At 46.6% G+C, this 20,490-nt stretch overlaps 1 protein-coding gene across 1 annotated transcript in view; it reads left to right on the forward strand.

Moving 5' to 3' along the window:
* The window catches only part of LOC129854434 (tyrosine-protein kinase CSK), a 35,675-nt gene extending 17,282 nt beyond the window's left edge, over positions 1–18,393 (forward strand). The window contains exons 2-13 of the mRNA XM_055921479.1: positions 5,827–5,921; positions 10,565–10,678; positions 10,864–10,976; positions 13,553–13,772; positions 15,226–15,319; positions 15,591–15,656; positions 15,764–15,863; positions 15,989–16,079; positions 16,214–16,287; positions 16,486–16,681; positions 16,819–16,905; positions 17,144–18,393. Coding sequence (XP_055777454.1) covers positions 5,907–5,921; positions 10,565–10,678; positions 10,864–10,976; positions 13,553–13,772; positions 15,226–15,319; positions 15,591–15,656; positions 15,764–15,863; positions 15,989–16,079; positions 16,214–16,287; positions 16,486–16,681; positions 16,819–16,905; positions 17,144–17,326 — 1,353 coding nt within the window. The 5' untranslated portion in view covers positions 5,827–5,906 and the 3' untranslated portion in view covers positions 17,327–18,393. The remainder of the gene's footprint in view (positions 1–5,826; positions 5,922–10,564; positions 10,679–10,863; positions 10,977–13,552; positions 13,773–15,225; positions 15,320–15,590; positions 15,657–15,763; positions 15,864–15,988; positions 16,080–16,213; positions 16,288–16,485; positions 16,682–16,818; positions 16,906–17,143) is intronic.
* The last annotated feature ends 2,097 nt before the right edge of the window (positions 18,394–20,490 follow it).

The following is a 20,490-nucleotide window of genomic DNA, read 5'->3' on the forward strand; positions in this document are numbered from 1 at the left end:
CCTGTGACATCGGGTGGTGTGGGTGTCCTGGAGGACAGGTAGTTTGCACCCGGTGATGCGTTGTGCAGACCTCACTACACTCTGGAGAGTCTTAAGGTTGTGGGCTGAGCAGTTGCCGTACCAGGCGGTGATACAGCCCGACAGGATACTCTCGATTGTGCATCTGTAAAAGTTTGTGTGCTTTTGGTGACGAGCCGAGTTTCTTCAGCCTCCTGAGGTTGAAGAGGCACTGCTGCGCCTTCTTCACCATGCTGTCTGTGTGGGTGGACCAATTCGGTTTGTCCGTGATGTGTACGCCGAGGAACTTACCTACTCCACTACTGTCCCGTCGATGTGGATAGGGGTGTGCTCCCTCTGCTGTTTCCTATAGTCCACGATCATCTCTTTTGTTTTGTTGACGTTGAGTGTGAGGTTATTTTCCTGACACCACACTCCGAGGGCCCTCACCTCCTTCCTGTAGGCCGTCTCGTCGTTGTTGGTAATCAAGCCTACCACTGTAGGGCCGTCTGCAAACTTGATGATTGGGTTGGAGGCGTGCATGGCCACGCAGTCGTGTGTGAACAGGGAGTACAGGAGAGGGCTAAGAACGCACCCTTGTGGGGCCCCAGTGTTGAGGATCAGCTGGGTGGAGATGTTACCTACCCGCACCACCTGGGGGCGGCCCGTCAGGAAGTCCAGTACCCAGATGCACAGGGCGGGGTCGAGACCCAGGGTCTCGAGCTTGATGACGAGTTTGGAGGGTACTATGGTGTTAAATGCTGAGCTGTAGTCGATGAACAGCATTCTCACATAGATATTCCTCTTGTTCAGATGGGTTAGGGCAGTGTGGTTGCAATTGTGTCATCTGTGGACCTATTGGGGCGGAAAGCAAATTGGAGTGGGTCTAGGGCACAGGTGTCAAACTCATTCCACGGGGGGCCGAGTGTCTGCGGGTTTCGCTCCTCCCTTATACTTGATTGATGAATTAACATCACTAATTAGTTACGAACTCCCCACACCTGGTTGTCTAGGGCTTTATTGAAAGGAAAAAACAAAAACCTGCAGACACTAGGCCCTCCGTGGAATGAGTTTGACACCCCTGGTCTAGGGTGTCAGGTAGGGTGAAGGTGATATGGTCCTTGACTAGTCTCAAAGCACTTCATGATGACGGAAGTGAGTGCTATGGGGCGGTAGTCATTTAGTTCACTTACCTTAGCTTTCTTGGGAACAGGAACAATGGTGGCCCTCTTGAAGCATGTGGGAACAGCAGACTGGGATAAGGATTGATTGAATATGTCCGTAAACACACCAGCCAGCTGGTCTGCGCATGCTCTGAGGACATGGCTTGGGATGCCGTCTGGGCCTGCAGCCTTGCGAGGGTTGACACGTTTAAATGTTTTACTCACGTCGGCTGCAGTGAAGGAGAGTCCACAGGTTTTGGTAGCGGGCCGTGGCACTGTATTGTCCTCAATGCGAGCAAAGAAGTTGTTTAGTCTGTCTGGGAGCAAGATATCCTGGTCCGCGACGGGGCTGGTTTTCTTTTTGTAATCTGTGATTGACTGTAGACCCTGCCACATACCTCTTGTGTCTGAGCTGTTGAATTGCGACTCTACTTTGTCTCTATACTGATGCTTAGCTTGTTTGATTGCCTTGCGGAGGGAATAGCTACACTGTTTGTATTCGGTCATGTTTCCGGTCACCTTGCCCTGGTTAAAGGCAGTGGTTCACGCTTTCAGTTTTGTGCGAATGCTGCCATCAATCCACAGTTTCTGGTTTGGGAATGTTTTAATAGCTGCTGTGGGTACGACATCGCCGATGCACTTGCTATTAAACTTGCTCACCGAATCAGCGTATTCGTCAATGTTGTTATTTGACGCAGTGTGGAACATATCCCAGTCCACGTGATCGAAGCAATCTTGAAGCGTGGAATCAGATTGGTCGGACCTGCATTGGACAGACCTGAGCGCGGGAGCTTCCTGTTTTAGTCTCTGTATGTAGGCTGGGAGCAACAAAATGGAGTCATGGTCAGCTTTTCCGAAAGGAGGGCGGGGGAGGGCCTTATATGCGTTGCGGAAGTTAGAATAACAATGATCTAGGGTTTTACCAGCCCTTGTAGCACAATCGATATGCTGATAGAATTTAGGGAGTCTTGTTTTCAGATGAGCCTTGTTAAAATCCCCAGCTACAATGAATGCAGCCTCAGGATATGTGGTTTCCAGTTTACATAGTCAAATAAAGTTCGTTCAGGGCTGTCGATGTGTCTGCTTGGGGGAGAATATATATGCGGCTGTGATTTATAATCGAGGAGAATTCTCTTGGTAGATAATGTGGTCGACATTTGATTGTGAGGAATTTTAAGTCAGGTGAGCAGAAGGACTTGAGTTCCTGTATGTTGTTATGATCACACCACGTCTCGTTAATCATAAGGGTGGGCACCCCTCTTCTTACCAGAAAGATGCTTGTTTCTGTCGGCGCGATGCGTGAAGAAACCAGGTGGCGTTACCGACTCCGATAGCGTGTCTCGAGTGAGCCATGTTTCCGTGAGCAAAGAACATTAGTCTCTTATGTCTCTCTGGAATGCTACCCTTGCTCGGATTTCATCAACCTTGTTGTCAAGAGACTGGACATTGGCGAGTAGTATGCTCGGGAGCGGTGCGCAATGTGCCCGTGTCCGGAGCCTGACCGCTTCGTCTGCCCCTTTTACGGCGTCGTTGTTTAGGGTCGCCGGCTGGGATCCGGTGCATTGTCCTGGGTGGAAGGCAAAACAGAGGAACCGCTTCGGGAAAGTCGTATTCCTGGTCGTAATGTTGGTGAGTTGACGTTGCTCTTATATCCAATAGTTCCTCCCGACTGTATGTAATAAACCCTAAGATTACCTGGGGTACCAATGTAAGAAATAACACGTAAAAAAACAAAATACTGCTTAGTTTCCTATATACAGTACCTACTTGCTTAGTGCTTGTTGACTACACATAAGCATGACATGGTAGACATGGTAGAAATAATAGATTTGATGTGGATACTATCGATGTCCGTGTTCATTCAACACTAGCTGGCTAGAGAGAAGAATACTGAGAGGTTTGATGTCTTTCCTTTCAGAAATTTGTTTTTTTACACTTACTGGAGAGTGGCGTAAAGTTTTACCACCTAGATGGCTCAGCAGAGCACTGTGCTTGTAAAATGTTGTTTATTTCTGGTTGTCTCTAGTACTGTGTCGCTTTCTCAGCAGTATTTCTTGGCTCTGTGAATGGATTGATGTAGACCTAGTGTGAATGGATTGATGTAGACCTAGTGTGAATGGATTGATGTAGACCTAGTGTGAATGGATTGATGTAGACCTAGTGTGAATGGATTGATGTAGACCTAGTGTGAATGGATTGATGTAGACCTAGTGTGAACGTAGCCTAAATGGAGCACCTAATGACTGCCATTGAACTCAGCAGAGAAAGGAGTGTTCTGCTATATGAAGAGGTAGTTATCATGGTTGTATAGTGTGTGTTACATCACTGTGGGTTTCCATGGTAGCGATATCAGCAGGGAGCCTGCGAGAGCTGAAATAATGGAGGGATGAGTGAGTGGGAAAGGAGAGAATTGCACTCGGAGGTATAGAGCATCACTCACATGGCTGTGTGTGTAGGCACCTTCAGTGAACTAGACTTGCTGAGTGGGTACTAAGCATCTGTCTTTGACCTCAGTATGTCAGCACTACTGAGCTCATTTCTCAGACGTAATCCACCTTCCTACCTTGGTTCAGAAACCTTACCTGTGTTTCCTCACCGGCTCTGTGTTGAATCACCTCCTTTCACCAGCACTATAGCATCCATGGATGATATGGCTGTTTCACTCACATACGCTGACTGACACTGAAGTGAGGAGGATATTCAGTCCCTCTTAGAGGACGATGGAAGTAGGCTAGATTAGAGATGCTTATTTATTTTTTAGAAACAACAGGTTTTGGCGTGATGCTTTCCCTTTGCACTGACTGACACTAAGAATGGCAAATAGAAAAGTGGGTGGCCTCTGGGTAGACCAGAGCTGCTATATTTGGCTCGGTCAGTTTGCATACAGATCTGCAGCAGTCTGCAATTAGCCAACTTCCTGTTTTAACACAGGATATAGGACTAGCAGTGCTCTGCTGTGCTGTGAGCCATTGATACACCGTAGTGGCTGTATGGATGAGACATGCATAAATGAATGGTTCTAGAACTATACAGTACATTTATGGAGTTCCGACCCCCCCCCCCCACCACCACACCAAGCCATCGGAAAATACGAGTCGGCCACTTCTAATTCCCCCTCACTTTCTGTTCTCGGCTGGTCTGAAGTGAGAGGCAGTGGATGAGGTTGAGGGAGGCGGTGGATGAGGTTGAGGGAGGCGGTGGATGAGGTTGAGGGAGGCGGTGGATGAGGTTGAGGGAGGCGGTGGATGAGGTTGAGGGAGGCGGTGGATGAGGTTGAGGGAGGCGGTGGATGAGGTTGAGGGAGGCGGTGGATGAGGTTGAGGGAGGCGGTGGATGAGGTTGAGGGAGGCGGTGGATGAGGTTGAGGGAGGCGGTGGATGAGGTTGAGGGAGGCGGTGGATGAGGTTGAGGGAGGCGGTGGATGAGGTTGAGGGAGGCGGTGGCTGAGGGAGGCGGTGGCTGAGGGAGGCGGTGGCTGAGGGAGGCGGTGGCTGAGGGAGGCGGTGGCTGAGGGAGGCGGTGGCTGAGGGAGGCGGTGGCTGAGGGAGGCGGTGGCTGAGGGAGGCGGTGGCTGAGGGAGGCGGTGGCTGAGGGAGGCGGTGGCTGAGGGAGGCGGTGGCTGAGGGAGGCGGTGGCTGAGGGAGGCGGTGGCTGAGGTTGTGAGAGGTGGTGGATGAGGTTGTGAGATACTGTACTGGCCCCCCTGTGGTGAATTGACCATGCCGTGTGTGCCTTTGTCTGATGCAGCATGAACCGTATGGCCTTGTTGTGTGCCTCTTTTCTCTGGCCTCCTCTCCTCTTTCTCATCCTCAGGGACAGAGCACAGAGACACGCTTCAGGCCCGGCATCGGCTCTGTTCTGCCTGCATACTATATCCTAGATCCAGCCAAAACAGATCATACTGCTCACTACTGTAGCCTAGATGCAGCTGATACTGCTCACTACTGTAGCCCAGATGCAGCTGATACAGACCATACTGCTCTCTTACAGCCCTGCATACTGTAGCCTAGCCTACATACTGCTCTCTCAGAAATGCCTGTCTACTGTAGGTAGAAACACTGTAGGGTAGGCTACCTCCAGCCAATACAGATCATTCAGCTCTCACAGCACAGAGCTTTGCCTGACACAGATGAGCTGAGAAAGTGGTGGGTTTAGCTTTAGCGATCAGAGCAGTGGACAACAAGCAGAGGGAGGCTTCATTTCCTTTGGGAGGATCACTTCTCATGCATTCACCTCGCTCAGAAGGTCACCGTGGAGAGGCACAATTATTAGCGCTTAGCTATGCTTATCTGCAAAGTGATCTTAATTTTTTGGGGCCTATATTTCACTAATTCTAGTACATAGGCTATTATTGCAGTCTATAACAGCACATTAAGCATATTATTTTGCAGTAGATGAGGTTGTGCCAGTGTTCATGCACCTTGGTTGAAAAACAAGGTAGTGACAGTAGGCTATTTTTCCTCTGCATGTGAAGCTTATTCACAGCGACTGAGTTGACATACAGTAAACTGCAGATTGAAGCTGTTTAACAGAACTAAGCAGAGTAACATTTTGAATCTGGTTCTCTTTTGCTTACTGAACAGACCACATTTGGTTGTCTACCAGGCTGAGCATACATTCTCTTCCATTGTGGTGATAGACTATCTTCTCTTCTGTTGTCCTGCAGCTCTGATGGTACCAGCTGATCAGTGACACCTGCCTGAGGACACCTCACCCGCTGCCCCTCCCTCCCCCACCCCCTTTACCATGTCTGGGATTCAGGTGAGAGGAACACACACCTGCACATGCAAGTAGTGCGAAAGTCAACTTTTTTTCACCCCTGCTCGCAATTGCTAATAACCCATCTGACTATAGGTGAAAATCAGAGACCCAATAACATTTTGCGCATATTCTTGATGATGGTTAATAAACTCACAGGTTTGAGACCACAATAGTTCTGCTAATAGCTCTATATTGAAAATACTGTGATTGAAGAGTAACATCTGAGATTAAATTATAAAAAATGTAAATTCATTATTATTTCTACACACTTTCTACATGGTCGTTTACAATTAGACTGGAGTATTTCTTTATTTTTCCATAAATGTTATAAGCTATTAGATTTTTAGATGTTTTATTTGGGGACACTTATAACCACCCACCAGTTGAGAATCACTGCCCTAGAAGACTAAATATATCCTTGCTCACCATAATATTGTCATAAATGGATAGAATGAATTCTTCAATCTAGTTGACATCGGTAAAGTTCTGTCATCCCTGCTTCTTTTGCGGAGCGAAGACGTTTAGGGACCGGGTGGGGGGATTTTTTTATTTTAAACTCAAAACAGAAGATTTTCTGTGCAAACTTTGACTCGTTGTAAGGAAATAGAAAGCTATGAAAACGACCCAACATGTTTCTGATAAAATATGCACCCAAGCAGAACTGAAATCTTATGTGGTTGAAATACTATCAGCTTTTATGATTCCAACAAATATACCGCATGTAGAGGTGCCATCTAACTGCAGTTGCATTCTCTAGATGGAAGAAATAATATTTCTCCACTCCTGTTCCTGAGTAAAAATGTTGCCTACATTTGGTCTATCATTTTACTGCAAGAAATGCTTAATTCTGCAGGTGTTAATATTAAGGCTATGAGAGGTTATAGTGTCCAGATTTAATTTTCCATTTAACCCATCTGAACAATAGGCTACAGTTCCCTTGATGTGCCATAGGCCTATTTGAAGTCCCCAGTCTTGTGACTGTCAAATTTGTACAGAGCCATCACACAGAACACTGCTATCATCCTCTTACCATGTCACCAATGCTTTCCCTAACAATACTTTTCTGTCCCTCGCTTCTCTTTATTTTCAGCTTTCCATTTTGCAGCTTTTCTCTTACTGAATTAAACTCCCAACCTTCTCTGCCTGTTCCCTAAAGCATTTTGTGATTGGCGTGTAGGCGATTTGACGCGCGTACAGTTGGGCCCTAAAGCTCAGGCTGACAGCCTAAAATATTGAAAGAGAAACAGTGTAGCCTGTTGATATAAATTGCACAAGAATTATACTTATTTTTTTTTTAAGGTATTGTTTTCTCTTTATTCAACCCACCCGCCCTTCATCCACACAATATGTCATTACCCTAAACGCGCCTGCAGATACAACCACAGGGACTGCAGGTTATGAGTCAACCCATGCATCACTAATGAACGCACACAGCCTACTTACACACACATTCTAATGTGCCCTGCCCCTTTCAGACGTGTCATATTTCCTGACTGACATTAGTGCGTCTGCTTTTCATCTGCCATCAGCCGCATGGCATGATTACAACCCCCTTGCATCCCCCATATTCACATTTGCTTATCAACCCAAATTATTTTCATCTTTGGCACACAACAGTACATAACTCTCACATCGCTCCCTCTGTGACGCTCGTCTCTCTTTGACTCCTATCAGGAAATGATTGAGGGATGTGTGTCCCGATAATGATATCAGACATACAGAGCTGTGCGTAGAGCATTGCTTCAGGAATACACCAGGTTATGAGGATAGTGGCTGTTGTCCCACCCTATTCCCTATATAGTGCACTACTTATGACCAGAGCCTCCAGGGAATGTGGTGCCATTTTGGACGCACCTTGTGTCACACACACACACACACACACACGCTGCTTTTTTTCTGTCATTGCCTCTAACTGATAACATACAACCATGACTCCTGTGAAGATGTTATTTACAACACTGATGCCACAACACCACCGGTTAGACGTAGGAGCCTCAGTTAATGCCTAAAGAATAGTCCCACATGCTTTATGGTCTGAACAGCGTGTAGGACAAACCAGCGTAGCTTTATTTAACCAGGTAGGCCAGTTGAGAACAAGTTCTCATTTACAACTGCGACCTGGCCAAGATGAAGCAAAGCAGTGCGACACAAACAACAGTTACACATGGAATAAACAAATGTACAGTCAATAACACAACAGAGAAAAGTCTATATACAGTGTGTGCAAATGAAGTAAGATTAGGGAGGTAAGGCAATAAATAAGCCATAGTGGCCTGTACATAGCCCCTCTGTAAATAGCGTATAGGACAATAAATAGGCCATAGGGGTGAAATAATTACAATTTAGCAATTAAACACGAGCGATAGATGTGCAGAAGATGAATGTGCAAGTAGAAATACTGGGGTGCAAAGGAGCTAAATAAATAACAATATGGTGATGAGGTAGTTGGGTGGGATATTTACAAGTGCTATGAACTGTAAGCTGCTCTGACAGCTGATGCTTAAAGTTATTGAGGGAGATACGAGTCTCCAGCTTCAGTGATTTTTGCAATTCGTTCCAGTCATTAGCAGCAGAGAACTGGAAGGAAAGGCGCCCAAAGGAGGAATTGGCTTTGGGGGTGTCCAGTGAAATATACCTGCTGGAGCGCGTGCTACGGGTGGGTGCTGCTATGGTGACCAGTGAGCTGAGGTACGGCGTGGCTTTACCCAGCAACGACTTATAGATGACCTGGAGCCAGTGTGTTTGGCGACGAATATGAAGCGAGGGCCAGCCAACGAGAGCATACAGGGTAGTATATGGGTAGTATATGGGGCTTTGGTGACAAAACGGATGGCACTATGATAGACTGCATCCAATTTGCTGAGTAGAGTGTTGGAGGATATTTTGTAAATGACATCGCCGAAGTCTAGGAACGGTAGGATAGTCAGTTTTACGAGGGTATGTTTGGCAGCATGAGTGAAGGATGCTTTGTTGCGAAATAGGAAGCCGGTTCTAGATTTGGATTGGAGATGCTTGATGTGAGTCTGGAAGGAGAGTTTACAGTCTAACCAGACACCTAGGTATTTGTAATTGTCCACATATTCTAAGTCAGAACCATCCAGAGTAGTGATGCTAGACGGGCGGGCAGTTATCGGTTGAAGAGCATGCATTTAGTTTTACTTGCATATAAGAGCAGTTGGAGGCTACGAAAGGAGTGTTGTATGGCATTGAAGCTCATCTGGAGGTTTGTTAAGTGTCCAAAGAAGGGCCAGAAGTATACAGAATGGTGTCGTCTGCATAAGAGGTGGATCAGAGAATCACCAGCAGCAAGACAGCTGCTGGCGATACATCATTGATATATACAGAGAAGAGTCGGCCCGAGAATTGAACCCTGTGGCACCCACATAGACTGCCAGAGGTCCGGACAACAGGCCCTCTGATTTGACACACTGAACTCTATCTGAGATGTAGTTGGTGAACCAAGCGAGGCAGTCATTTGAGAAACCAAGGCTGTTTAATCTGCTGATAAGAATACGGTGATTGACAGTCGAAAGCCTTGGCCAGGTCGACGAATACGGCTGCACAGTTTTGTCTCTTATTGATGGCGCTTATGATATCGTTTAGGACCTTGAGCGTGGCTGAGGTGCACCTATGACCAGCTCTGAAACCAGACTGCATAGCGGAGAAGGTACGGTGGGATTCGAAATGGTCTGTGATCTGTTTAACTTGGCTTTCGAAGAATTTTTAGAAAGGCAGGGTAGGATAGATATAGTTCTGTAACAGTTTGGGTCGAGAGTGTCACCCCATTTGAAGAGGGGGATGACCGCGGCAGCTTTCCAATCTTTAGGGATCTGACGATACGAAAGAGAGGTTGAACAGGCTAGTAATAGGTGTTGCAACAATTGTGGTGGATAATTTTAGAAAGAGAGGGTCCAGATTGTCTAGCCCAGCTGGTTTGTAGGGGTCCAGATTTTGCAACTCTTTAAGAACATCAGCTATCTGGATTTGGGTGAAGGAGAAATGGGGGAGGCTCGGGCAAGTTGCTGTGGGGGGTGCAGAGCTGTTGACTGGGGTAGGGGTAGCCAGGTGGAAAGCATGGCCAGCCGTAGAAAAATGCTTATTGACATGATTGTAGATTTATCGGTGGTGACAGTGTTTCCTAGCCTCAGAGCAGTGGGCAGCTGGGAGGAGGTGCTCTTATTCGCCATGGACTTTACAGTGTCCCAGAACTTTTTGGAGTTTATGCTACAGGATGCAAATTTCTGTTTGACAAAGCTAGCCTTTGCTTTCTTAACTGCCTGTGTATATTGGTTCCTAACTTCCCTGAAAAGTTGCATATCGCGGGGGCTATTCAATACTAATGCAGTACGCCACAGGATGTTTTTGTGCTGGTCAAGGGCAGTAAGGTCTGGAGTGAACCAAGGGCTATATCTGTTCTAAGTTACATTTTTTGAATGGTGCGTGCTTATTTAAGATTTGAATAGTAGACCTTTTTAAATGCTTGTAATAATGTGTTATTGTAACCCTATTGCAATTGAATTTCTCCCTAGAGTGTCAATGACAACATAAATGCAATTCACTCGTCAAAGCTATGACTAACCTTTTACTGTAGTCACAGATAATCTCAGCATTTATAACAGCTCCTCTCTTCACTCGTGACCTAGGTGCCATGGTTGCCTGGCACAGAGTGTGTAGCCAAGTACAACTTCCAGTCGACAAATGAACAGGACCTGCCTTTCTGTAAAGGAGATGTGTTGACCATAATTGGAGTCACCAGGGTAAGCAAGGCTCACCTTTCTATACTGTAGAAATGTAAGTGTAAAACCGTTATGGTGCTGGACTTGTGTAGTTATACAGGTATTATACAACGGTGTTAAAACCTCTTAAGGATTGGACCCATTTTTTAAATTCTCACCTAAAATGACATACCCAAATGTAAAGGGTGTTTCTGCTGCTATTTCAGGATCCCAACTGGTACAAAGCGAAGAACACAGTGGGCAGAGAGGGCACCATCCCAGCTAACTACGTCCAGAAAAGGGAAGGGGTCAAGTCAGGGGGAAAACTCAGTCTTATGCCGTAAGTACACGACTGTACCTTGCTGCTCTGTCACGTAAGATGTGCCCTTACCTGTGAGAAGTTCCCATGTTTCACTGTATAATAAAGGTAGGACTATGGTGCTTAGAAGGGAGGTGTTACAAAGGCCTGACAGGAGACGTTGGTAATATTTGTTATTTTTTTACCGCCTCTTCTCTGTTCTGTCTGCTCTCTGGGTGGCTGCCTGCCAATGTGGGTGGGGCTAAGTGGCGCTGCGATTTGAATCTGTCTCTTTGAAGGGCTAGCTATTTCAAAAGAGGGAAAAAATTAGATTTATGCAAATGATATAAAACTGGAGGCCAGGAGGTAATCACAGTTATCACAGTTATCACAGTTATCACAGACACAGACACACAGACACACAGACACACAGACACACAGACACACAGACACACAGACACACAGACACACAGACACACAGACACACAGACACAGACACAGACACAGACACAGACACAGACACAGACACAGACACAGACACAGACACAGACACAGACACAGACACAGACACAGACACAGACACAGACACAGACACAGACTCAGGACAAGGCTGAAGTTGATGCACTCAAATGTGTTGGACCAAAACACACTGATGGTGTGTGTCTCTCTGTCTCTCTCTCTCTCACACACACACACACACACACACACACACACACACACACTGCAGACTCTCTCCCCCACCATCTCAATCTTCTGAGCTTAACCACCCAGCTGAGCAGAGGAAAGCTCAAGCTGTGTGGTGAAAGGCAACCAGTCAAGTGTTACAAGGAAGGACAAAGGCAAGGCTACTCCACTGGACAGGGAACTGACTAGAGGGAGTAAGTGGGTTTGCTGTCCTTAAGAAGTAGAGGTCACCAGTGGAGGGACTGGGCAGAGTCCACTACCCTCATACTCTCCTTCAGCTGTAGGAGAGCAAACTCTCTGTAAATACAGCCAATGATACATCAGCCCTGTGGATCCCCTCAGAGAGGAGTGGTTAGTGGTGTGAGTCCGTTGTTGTTATGTTATTATGAATTGGTAACAGATGTCTTGGGGGAAACTCTCCCTGTTGGCTTATATAACTAAGTGTCAGCTGTGGTCTTGTGTCTGTTGGTCTCCACACCCTGAGAGATGCTGCTCTTTGACCTCACAGCTCACTGCTGCCACCTGCTGGTAATCTACTCTGTTGGGGAGAGGGGGTTACAGCACCACCCTAAAGAAGACTGGCAAAAGGCCTCTGTCCCCTGCTCACTGCAGTCTCTCTCTCCTACCTCCTTCCCCACTTCCCCACTTCCTTACTCGATTTCCCCCTTAATTCTAGCAGCCTGTTCTCCCTAATGAATGGCAAACTGAAACATATAAATGGTGTATTACATGCCCTGCTTCCTCATTAAATAGTCTGAATGGTTGCTCCTCCTGTGTTTGACTGGTTGGTCATATGTTTGACTGGTAGGTCCTGTCTGCTCCTCCTGTGTTTTGGCTGTTGGTTACTCAGTGTTTGGCTGACTGCTGGCTTACTGGCGCCTGCTCTCAGATTAATGGGAGTTAAGGAGGCTGCTGTCCATGGAGAAGCAGCTCCGCTGATCTAATCAACTCAATCCTCCCTCCGCGTTAAGCTGCTTTGCACAGGCCCTGCTCTGTCTGTCTTGATGCTGGGCAACAGAGGGAGGTGTGTAAATCAATTACAAACTTTGATTACCCTTAACTCACCAGCCCCCAGAGAGACCCCTGTGGACCTCCTGCTGCTCCTGTTTCCATACTGCTGGGGGATTCTGTGTTCGGGTCTACTACAGATAAGAGATGAATGATCTTAAGGAAAAAGCCAAGCAAGGGGTGGAATTTTTCCAGTAGAAGCCTGTAGATCTTGTACATGAGGTGAGATGGAGGCCGTGTTTAATAGCTTGAGCTAAAACAAAGAAGGGAGCCACGTGTGTTTTCCCTAAAAGAGCTTTCTAAGTCCAGTGTCCTGCAGCTTGCCTTGCGGTCAGCCGGGGGAAGGTTTCATAGACTGTTCTGAGGGGATGAGAGACACTGTGCTGTTCTCTAAAAGCCTCTCCTCTGTGTGGTCTCACCTCTCTGTGAATAGAAAGGTCTGGTAGGCGCTGCCTGGTACCTTGCCTGCCCTGAGCTGCTTTGAATTTTCCTGTTATTGCAGAGCCTGTGTCAGTTTCCGACTCTGCCTGCCCATGTGTGTTTTTCTGTGTCTGCGTTTCCTGTTTACGCCAAGGCACTTTCTCACTGGCTCCTTGAGACACAGACAGGCTCACTGCTCTAAGCACAACTGCCTAGAAATGCCACTGCCTTACATTATGCTGATCTACTGCTGTTGTCCCCTTTACCTTGTCTATGGCTGACTGTTTATTAACTATTTTAATACAGGGCTTTGTATGCGTGTTACATCGCCAACATTGCACACTTGCAATAATGAGTAGATCTCCCCTCTACTTATAATTTTTTTTTTGTTGCCCTTTTATGTATTTTGATGACCTTGGTATGGTAATTTTCTGTAGTCCATTAAGGCCCTATCTCTATGTCCTGTCCCTCCCCCTCTCTCCTCTCCTCCTCGTGTCCATCTCCAGATGGTTCCATGGTAAGATAACGCGGGAGCAGGCAGAGCGCCTCCTCTACCCCCCAGAGACTGGTCTGTTCCTGGCGAGGGAGAGCACCAACTACCCCGGGGACTACACCCTGTGTGTCAGCTGTGACGGCAAGGTTGAGCACTACCGCATCATCTACCACAACGGCAAGCTCAGCATCGACGAGGAGGAGTTCTTCCAGAACCTCATGCAGCTGGTGGAGGTAAGGCGATGTCAGCCTGTCAGTCCCAAACGCTCCCTATTTCTTACTGTTTAGGCTACTCCCTCCCACTCTGCCTATCCTGTATGGTGGTAAGGTACTCGTCAAGGACGCTTAGTCACATAGTTAGAGAAGGCAAAGGGGGTGGAGGTTATTGATCGGGGAGAAATCAATATTATTTTTTCTCCAAGTATGGATTTGAGATCACGTTAGCAAGCGCTAGTCGGCTGTACCTTTTTATTTTTCATCCTATAGCTTGTTCTGCCTTGTTTAAATAGGGAGCCAACATGTTTTCAGCACTTATTTCCCTGACTGATCAAAACTCCTTTTCTCATGCTCTCTTGTCTCTCTGCAGCAGACATATAGTGAGCTATATGTTTGGAACATCAAAAAGCAAACAAAATTGCAGTATCAAATCACAATACATACAGAATCGGCACTTAAGTATCATGATGCTATATCGTAAGTAGAGGTCGACCGATTAATCAGGCATGGCTATTTCAGGTTTTCTTAACAATCGGTAATCGTCAAATCTCGCTCGCTCTCTTTCTCTAATATTGCGCCTGTGACTGTATTTCTCACATTCTTGTGATTTCTAGCTCATTCTTTTTCCCCTTACTCTCCACTGGCCTGTCACAACAGGCTCTACACAAGTTGTCCTTCCCTGTCAATAGACCCACATCCAGTGGGATTTGTGGTGTTAACCACATAATGGAAATCAAACACTGTTGCATTTAAGAGATTAGTCAATCACATGTTAAGTACTTGGGTTGTTATGGATGGTGGGTACTTATGTGTGGAGATTCAAGTGTGTATTCAGGCACATTGAGTATTTTTGCATTGTCCAATTTATCAGTTATATAACCTTGGTTTCATGACTGCAAATATACAGAAAAAAATTGTTAATTTGATAATGGGTCTTTAAAGCTCAAATACAGTGTTGACATGAATATATTTGTTTAGTAGCTTGTACAGAGGAAATAGTTCCTTTACCATGCTGCCCTCTGGTGGTTGTGAATGCTACCCACATGTAAAACAGACAGTGGCAGTCAGATAACACTCAATGACTGGGTGCTTCTCCATTGATTAACAAACTAATCATAGGTCAAAAAGATGACCGGTGTGTTTGACTGGTTAACCTGATCACATGTAGATCAGTCGGTGTTGACCAGAATTATGTGAGTGTATCTAAAGTGAAGGTGTGGTTAGTGACCTCTCACCACCAAACACACAGTTCCCATGCTTCTCCTGTTAATTAGCAGAGTCCCCTCTAGCCCTCCAATCCCAGCATCCTTTTCACCCCAGACTGCTGAGACCCTTCTTGAGTCCCGCTCTTTGTTGTCTGGTCTTTGACACATGGTTGACATGCAGTTCTACCTCCTCAGTGTGACTATAGAACCTGTTAATATACACACTATCCAACTCACCATGTTCTCTCTCGCCTATCTCCATTCAGCACTACACTAAAGACGCCGACGGCCTCTGTACCAGACTCATCAAGCCAAAGCTGATGGAGGGAACGGTGGCTGCCCAGGATGAATTCTCCAGGAGTAAGAACACTTTACTAACCTTGTGTTTCTGTTCTCTGAGTCACTCTTGGTCTGTAAGAATACACAGTGACTCAGTCTGTCTTCATCTTCTGTAGTACAGGAAACCTGGGCTTAATCACTTGAATTAGCAGTAAGTCTTTAACCTTGTGCTTTGCTCTGTCTGGGGAAGGATGATGTTTCATTAGTTCTGCTGGAACCTGAGTCTGACTTTCTATATCTCGCTCTCTTTCTCTCTCACTCTCTCTCTCTTTCCCCCCCCCCCCACACACAGGCGGCTGGGCCTTGAACAGAAAGGAACTCAAGCTCATCCAGACCATTGGCAAAGGGGAGTTTGGAGGTAAAGACCCTAACTGAGACCAGTGCTGATAAAGAAGCGTCTCTTTCCATCCCTGTGTGAGGTCTGTGTGTCGTTGTCCAGTGTTACATCTCTATGTATCTGTTCAGATGTGATGGTGGGGGACTACAGAGGGACCAAGGTGGCAGTGAAGTGCATCAAACACGACGCCACGGCCCAGGCGTTCATCGCTGAGGCCTCCGTCATGACGTAAGTCTCAACCATTCTGTTTTTATGGTCTTACCCACTTTCTCTAAAACCTTATGACTGTGTTTTTGTGTCTGTATACCTTAGTGTGTTGCTATGTCACTAAAAACCCTCTCTCTTCCCTGCAGGCAATTGAGGCACAACAACCTGGTTCAGCTGCTGGGGGTGATCGTAGAGGAGAGGGGCAGTCTCTACATCGTCACAGAGTACATGGCCAAGGTACTTCAGTCTAGTCTATTGCTGGACCATGGACTACTCTATCTAGGCCGTGGGCTGGAGTCCACTGTCCCTTTATGATGGGGTCTGTTCCTACTTCCCAGTTTGACAGCCATCCCTCTCTCCCCCCACCACAGGGCAGTCTAGTGGACTACCTTCGTTCTCGAGGACGGACCGTGCTGGGAGGAGACTGTTTACTCAAATTCTCACTGTAAGTCATCCTCAGGAAGTTCTGCAGTATTGGATTTCTTTATTCAATTATAATGTGATTTCCCTGGAGAGGATGCCAGAAACCAAAGTATTTTAAATGGCTATTGGTATCACTTATCTACAATGAAATGAGTTATTTTTTTCTTGGCTGTGTGATCCCATTGTTTCTCTTTATCTCTCTCTCACATCTGCTGTGCAGTGACGTATGTGAAGCCATGGAATACCTGGAGGCCAATAACTTTGTGCACAGAGACCTGGCGGCCCGGAACGTGCTGGTGTCTGACGACAACATCGCCAAGGTCAGCGACTTTGGTCTGACCAAGGAGGCCTCGTCCACACAGGACACTGCCAAACTGCCCGTCAAATGGACCTCCCCCGAAGCCCTGCGAGAGAAGGTGAGGGTTGTAAAAGAGGGGATTGGACGAAGAAGGGAGGGAGTGTAGATGGGAGGATGTTTAAATAGTGTAGCCTAAGCTCTGTCTTTGTGTCTGTGGTGTCTTGTGTAGTTGACCTCTTTCTGCTCCCTCCACAGAGGTTCTCCACTAAGTCAGACGTGTGGAGTTATGGTATCCTGCTATGGGAGATCTACTCCTTTGGGCGTGTGCCTTACCCCAGAATTGTAAGTATGACATTGTGAGGTGACTCCAGCAGGGGGCAGCAGCTTTATCTGTATTGCCTTCTCCAATGCAAGGAAAAAATGTCTATCTTGATGAGTGATGTATTTCATATAATTTAATATCTGTGAAGCTTGTGCACAGGCAGATAGGTTGACGCCACTGTTCAGACAGGGAAGGATGTTAGAACGTACTAGTAAAGTATGTGGTAGAGTTGATAACGCCCTCCTCTCTGCTCCTCAGCCCCTGAAGGAGGTGGTGCCGCGGGTGGAGAAGGGTTACAAGATGGACGCCCCCGACGGCTGCCCGGTGGTGGTTTACGACGTCATGAAGCAGTGCTGGACCCTGGACGTGGGGCTGCGGCCCTCCTTCCGCATGCTGAGAGACAAGCTGTCGCATATCAGAGCCAAGGAGCTCTACCTGTGAGGGGCAGGGAGGGAAGACACAGCAGACTAGAGCGGAGGGAGGGAGGGAGGGAGCGTCCAGGCTGGGGGAAACTAACTGGAGCAGGACCGGAACTCATCTGCCTGCGGGCCACACCCTACCTGATACTTAACCTGCACCGGTTTTCCTCTGGGACTGTAGTGAACCCTCCCCTGTGTAACCTTCCCCCTCTACTCTTCTGAAAGAAAGGAACAGAAGTCCTGTGTATGTGATGTATAGCTTTCTGTCAGCTGGTTGTCTTCTTCCTCTGTCCAGTCCATCAGCCTCCCTCTACCCCCTTCCTCCTCCTGTTCTCCCAGTCTCTCCACTGTGGCGTTGTCGCCTCCTCAAACGCTTTTCTGATTTTCTTCTCCAAAACGTGATGATAATGGGGAGGCTGGCCTTTTCTTCCACATGTTTGTCAGGTGCTCTCAATCTCTCCTCTCTCTCTCTCTCTGTGCCATGATCATTCCTGTATCTCTGTGTTGGTTGGTAGTGTGGTGCTGCATGCTGTCTGTCCCTCACCCTCCTGTGTGGGGCCTTACTTGGGGCCTTGGCTCTGTGCCAAAGTGCCTCCAGTATACAGAGCTCCAGATCCCCTCAGCCTCCAGAACCTACTCCTCCACTCAGACTATTCTGTTTTTATTCCTTTTTTTTAAGAAATCTTTTTTTGTTTGTCTTGGAGGTTGGTTGTTCATTTGCTTTGTGAAGTTGTCTCCCTCCGGCTCCAGAACAGTTACTTCTATGTCCGTGAAAGAGAATGTGAACAGTTAAGAAAAGAGGCCAGTGCATAAAGGCCCTTCCCAGCTGAGGCTCTATCTCCAACTCAACACAGGACTACAGAACAGGGGAGGGAGGGGCAGTTCTCAACATGGTCGATTCATCATATGTGGGCTTGTTTTATATTAAAATATATTTAAAGGATTAAAAAATAAGAATGTTTTAGTGTCTGTGTGACGCGAACACTGGGGTTGGGTATGTGCATGCTGTGCGAGAGGCCTTGGGTTTAACTGTCAGTGCTTTCAATGTTTACTATGCTATCATGATTATGAATAAATCATTCCATCTGATTAGTGTGGAAAGAACGTCAACAGTCCACACTGACATCACAGGGAGAGGGAGCTCCCCTCTGAAAGCACCTGGGAACTATTCAGTCATGTGAATGTCCTGGATGATAGAGGTAACAGCAGGGCAGTGGGCCACTGGGGATGCCCTGGGTGTTTGTTCCATATGAAGTGAACCTCTACTCATTATGCTATTACACACACATTCCCACACAGTAAATATTCATTTACACAGAGGTAATACAGCCATTCCACACACTTTACATACCCACTGGGTTCATACATACATTTGGGCCAATGAATCTTATTTGGCTGAACTGTGAATAAGGTATTCTAACTATGGATTGGTCCTCTGGTCTTCAAATCACATTTTATTGGTCACATGCCAATAAAGCAGATGTTATTGCGAGTGTAGCGAAATGCTTGTCAGAACCTGTGACTTCACAGATTGAGCCTAAAATAATTCTCTCACACGCAGCTCTGTTTTAGAATGTAGAAGTGTTTATGAGGGTGTGACAACAGATATAGCTGATGTGCCAAAATAGTCTTCAAGGTGTGAAGCTGCAGTGTTCTGTGTCAGCTGATCTGTTTCCATTTCCAGTGGTCAGTCAGACTAAAGCTCCTCTCATTATTCTCTTCTCCATTCTCTCCTCTCTGGAGTGGCTGTTCCTCCATTTGCCTCCAGTGATGTTCTGTTGCGAACAGGGCACACACAGAATGAACCTGAACTGAGCAGAGCACACAGTCCAACTCAAATGGAACAGCTTTACGGGCCTTTTACTGTGCTGTCTGTGTATTTATAATTTTATTTGTAAAGGAAAAAAACAAATTTGACTAAATTATCTTCAGCTGTTGTCTCTATCTTTCTGGCTCAAAGCCTTCCTTCTTTGCCCATGTGTCTTTCTGTTTACATCCCTCATCCTATCTCGCCAGCCCTGTTGCTTGCTGCACATAAGGAGTCAACAGTTGTCCATGGCCCTGGCTGACTGGCTCATTTTGATTCCTATGAATGTTAATGGCGCTGACTGTCCAGAGTGGTAACAATGGGCTGGTTACACAACACAGGGTGCTCTCAGCCAAGGCTATGCGGTTCTGTTCAGCTGTCAGGACCCATCATTACACTGGGCCGTCACTCCATCTCACATTTACAGTGCTGCTGAAAAGACAGGAGGAGCATTGCTGGAGAGGGACCTCTCAGAGTTAGATCTCTATGGCTTAGGCTACTGCAAGAGTGCAACAATTCATCTTACTCACCCAGTCGTAATGGTTGTACCACTACCATGGATCACCACCAGCTGGCACCGTGTAGTCTACTCCAGTAGAACTCATGGATGGTTGAAGATAAATATGTTACATCAGGCCTTCATTGTTAATAAGATTTGGTTTTTAATTGATCTGCCTGGTAAAATACAATGCATCAATAAAAAGCCTGTGTGATATACTGCTGATGTTATAGTGGTAACACCATAGTTAGTCACCCCTCTAGCGTGTTCAAATGTAGCCGCATTAGGCTACTTGTGAGGTACAGAGATGTCATCCTACCTTGAAAGGGTCATAGTTCCTTCCATGTCTTTTGCGTATGATTCTCATCTCACACCGACACACACACATTCACAATTAAATGCCACAATCCTGTCAACTACACACACACAGTTCCATGCGTGTTCTTCACTAGCACAGATGAGTGGAGGATGCGTCGTTTTAATCAGCTTTTGATAAGTTATGGATCTCTACTGACGACGTATCTCCTAAGCCTGGTATTTCTTGACAGCAACCAATTAAAACCCACCATGAATTAATCTGATTACGCCAACAATTTTTGTTAAATTTAGGAGGATTCTGATGTTTGTAGACTAGAGGCTAGTGTGGATTGTGGAGTTAGCGTGTACATTGTAGTGCCTCAGCCTCTGGGCCATTTGGAGTAGTTGAGTTGACAGATGTACATGTGACAGAATGTGGCAACGTCATCTTTCTTCTACTCCATGTACTACAGCTATCTGCTATGACAGGAAACCATCTCTCCTCATGGGTACCTCATCCAATTCGAAATGCTACTGTGATCACAATCCAATTATAAACGAGGTGGTTTGAGCACTGAATGCT

This window comes from Salvelinus fontinalis, chromosome 4 (genome assembly GCF_029448725.1).
Source record: "Salvelinus fontinalis isolate EN_2023a chromosome 4, ASM2944872v1, whole genome shotgun sequence".
Classification (NCBI taxonomy): domain Eukaryota; kingdom Metazoa; phylum Chordata; class Actinopteri; order Salmoniformes; family Salmonidae; genus Salvelinus; species Salvelinus fontinalis.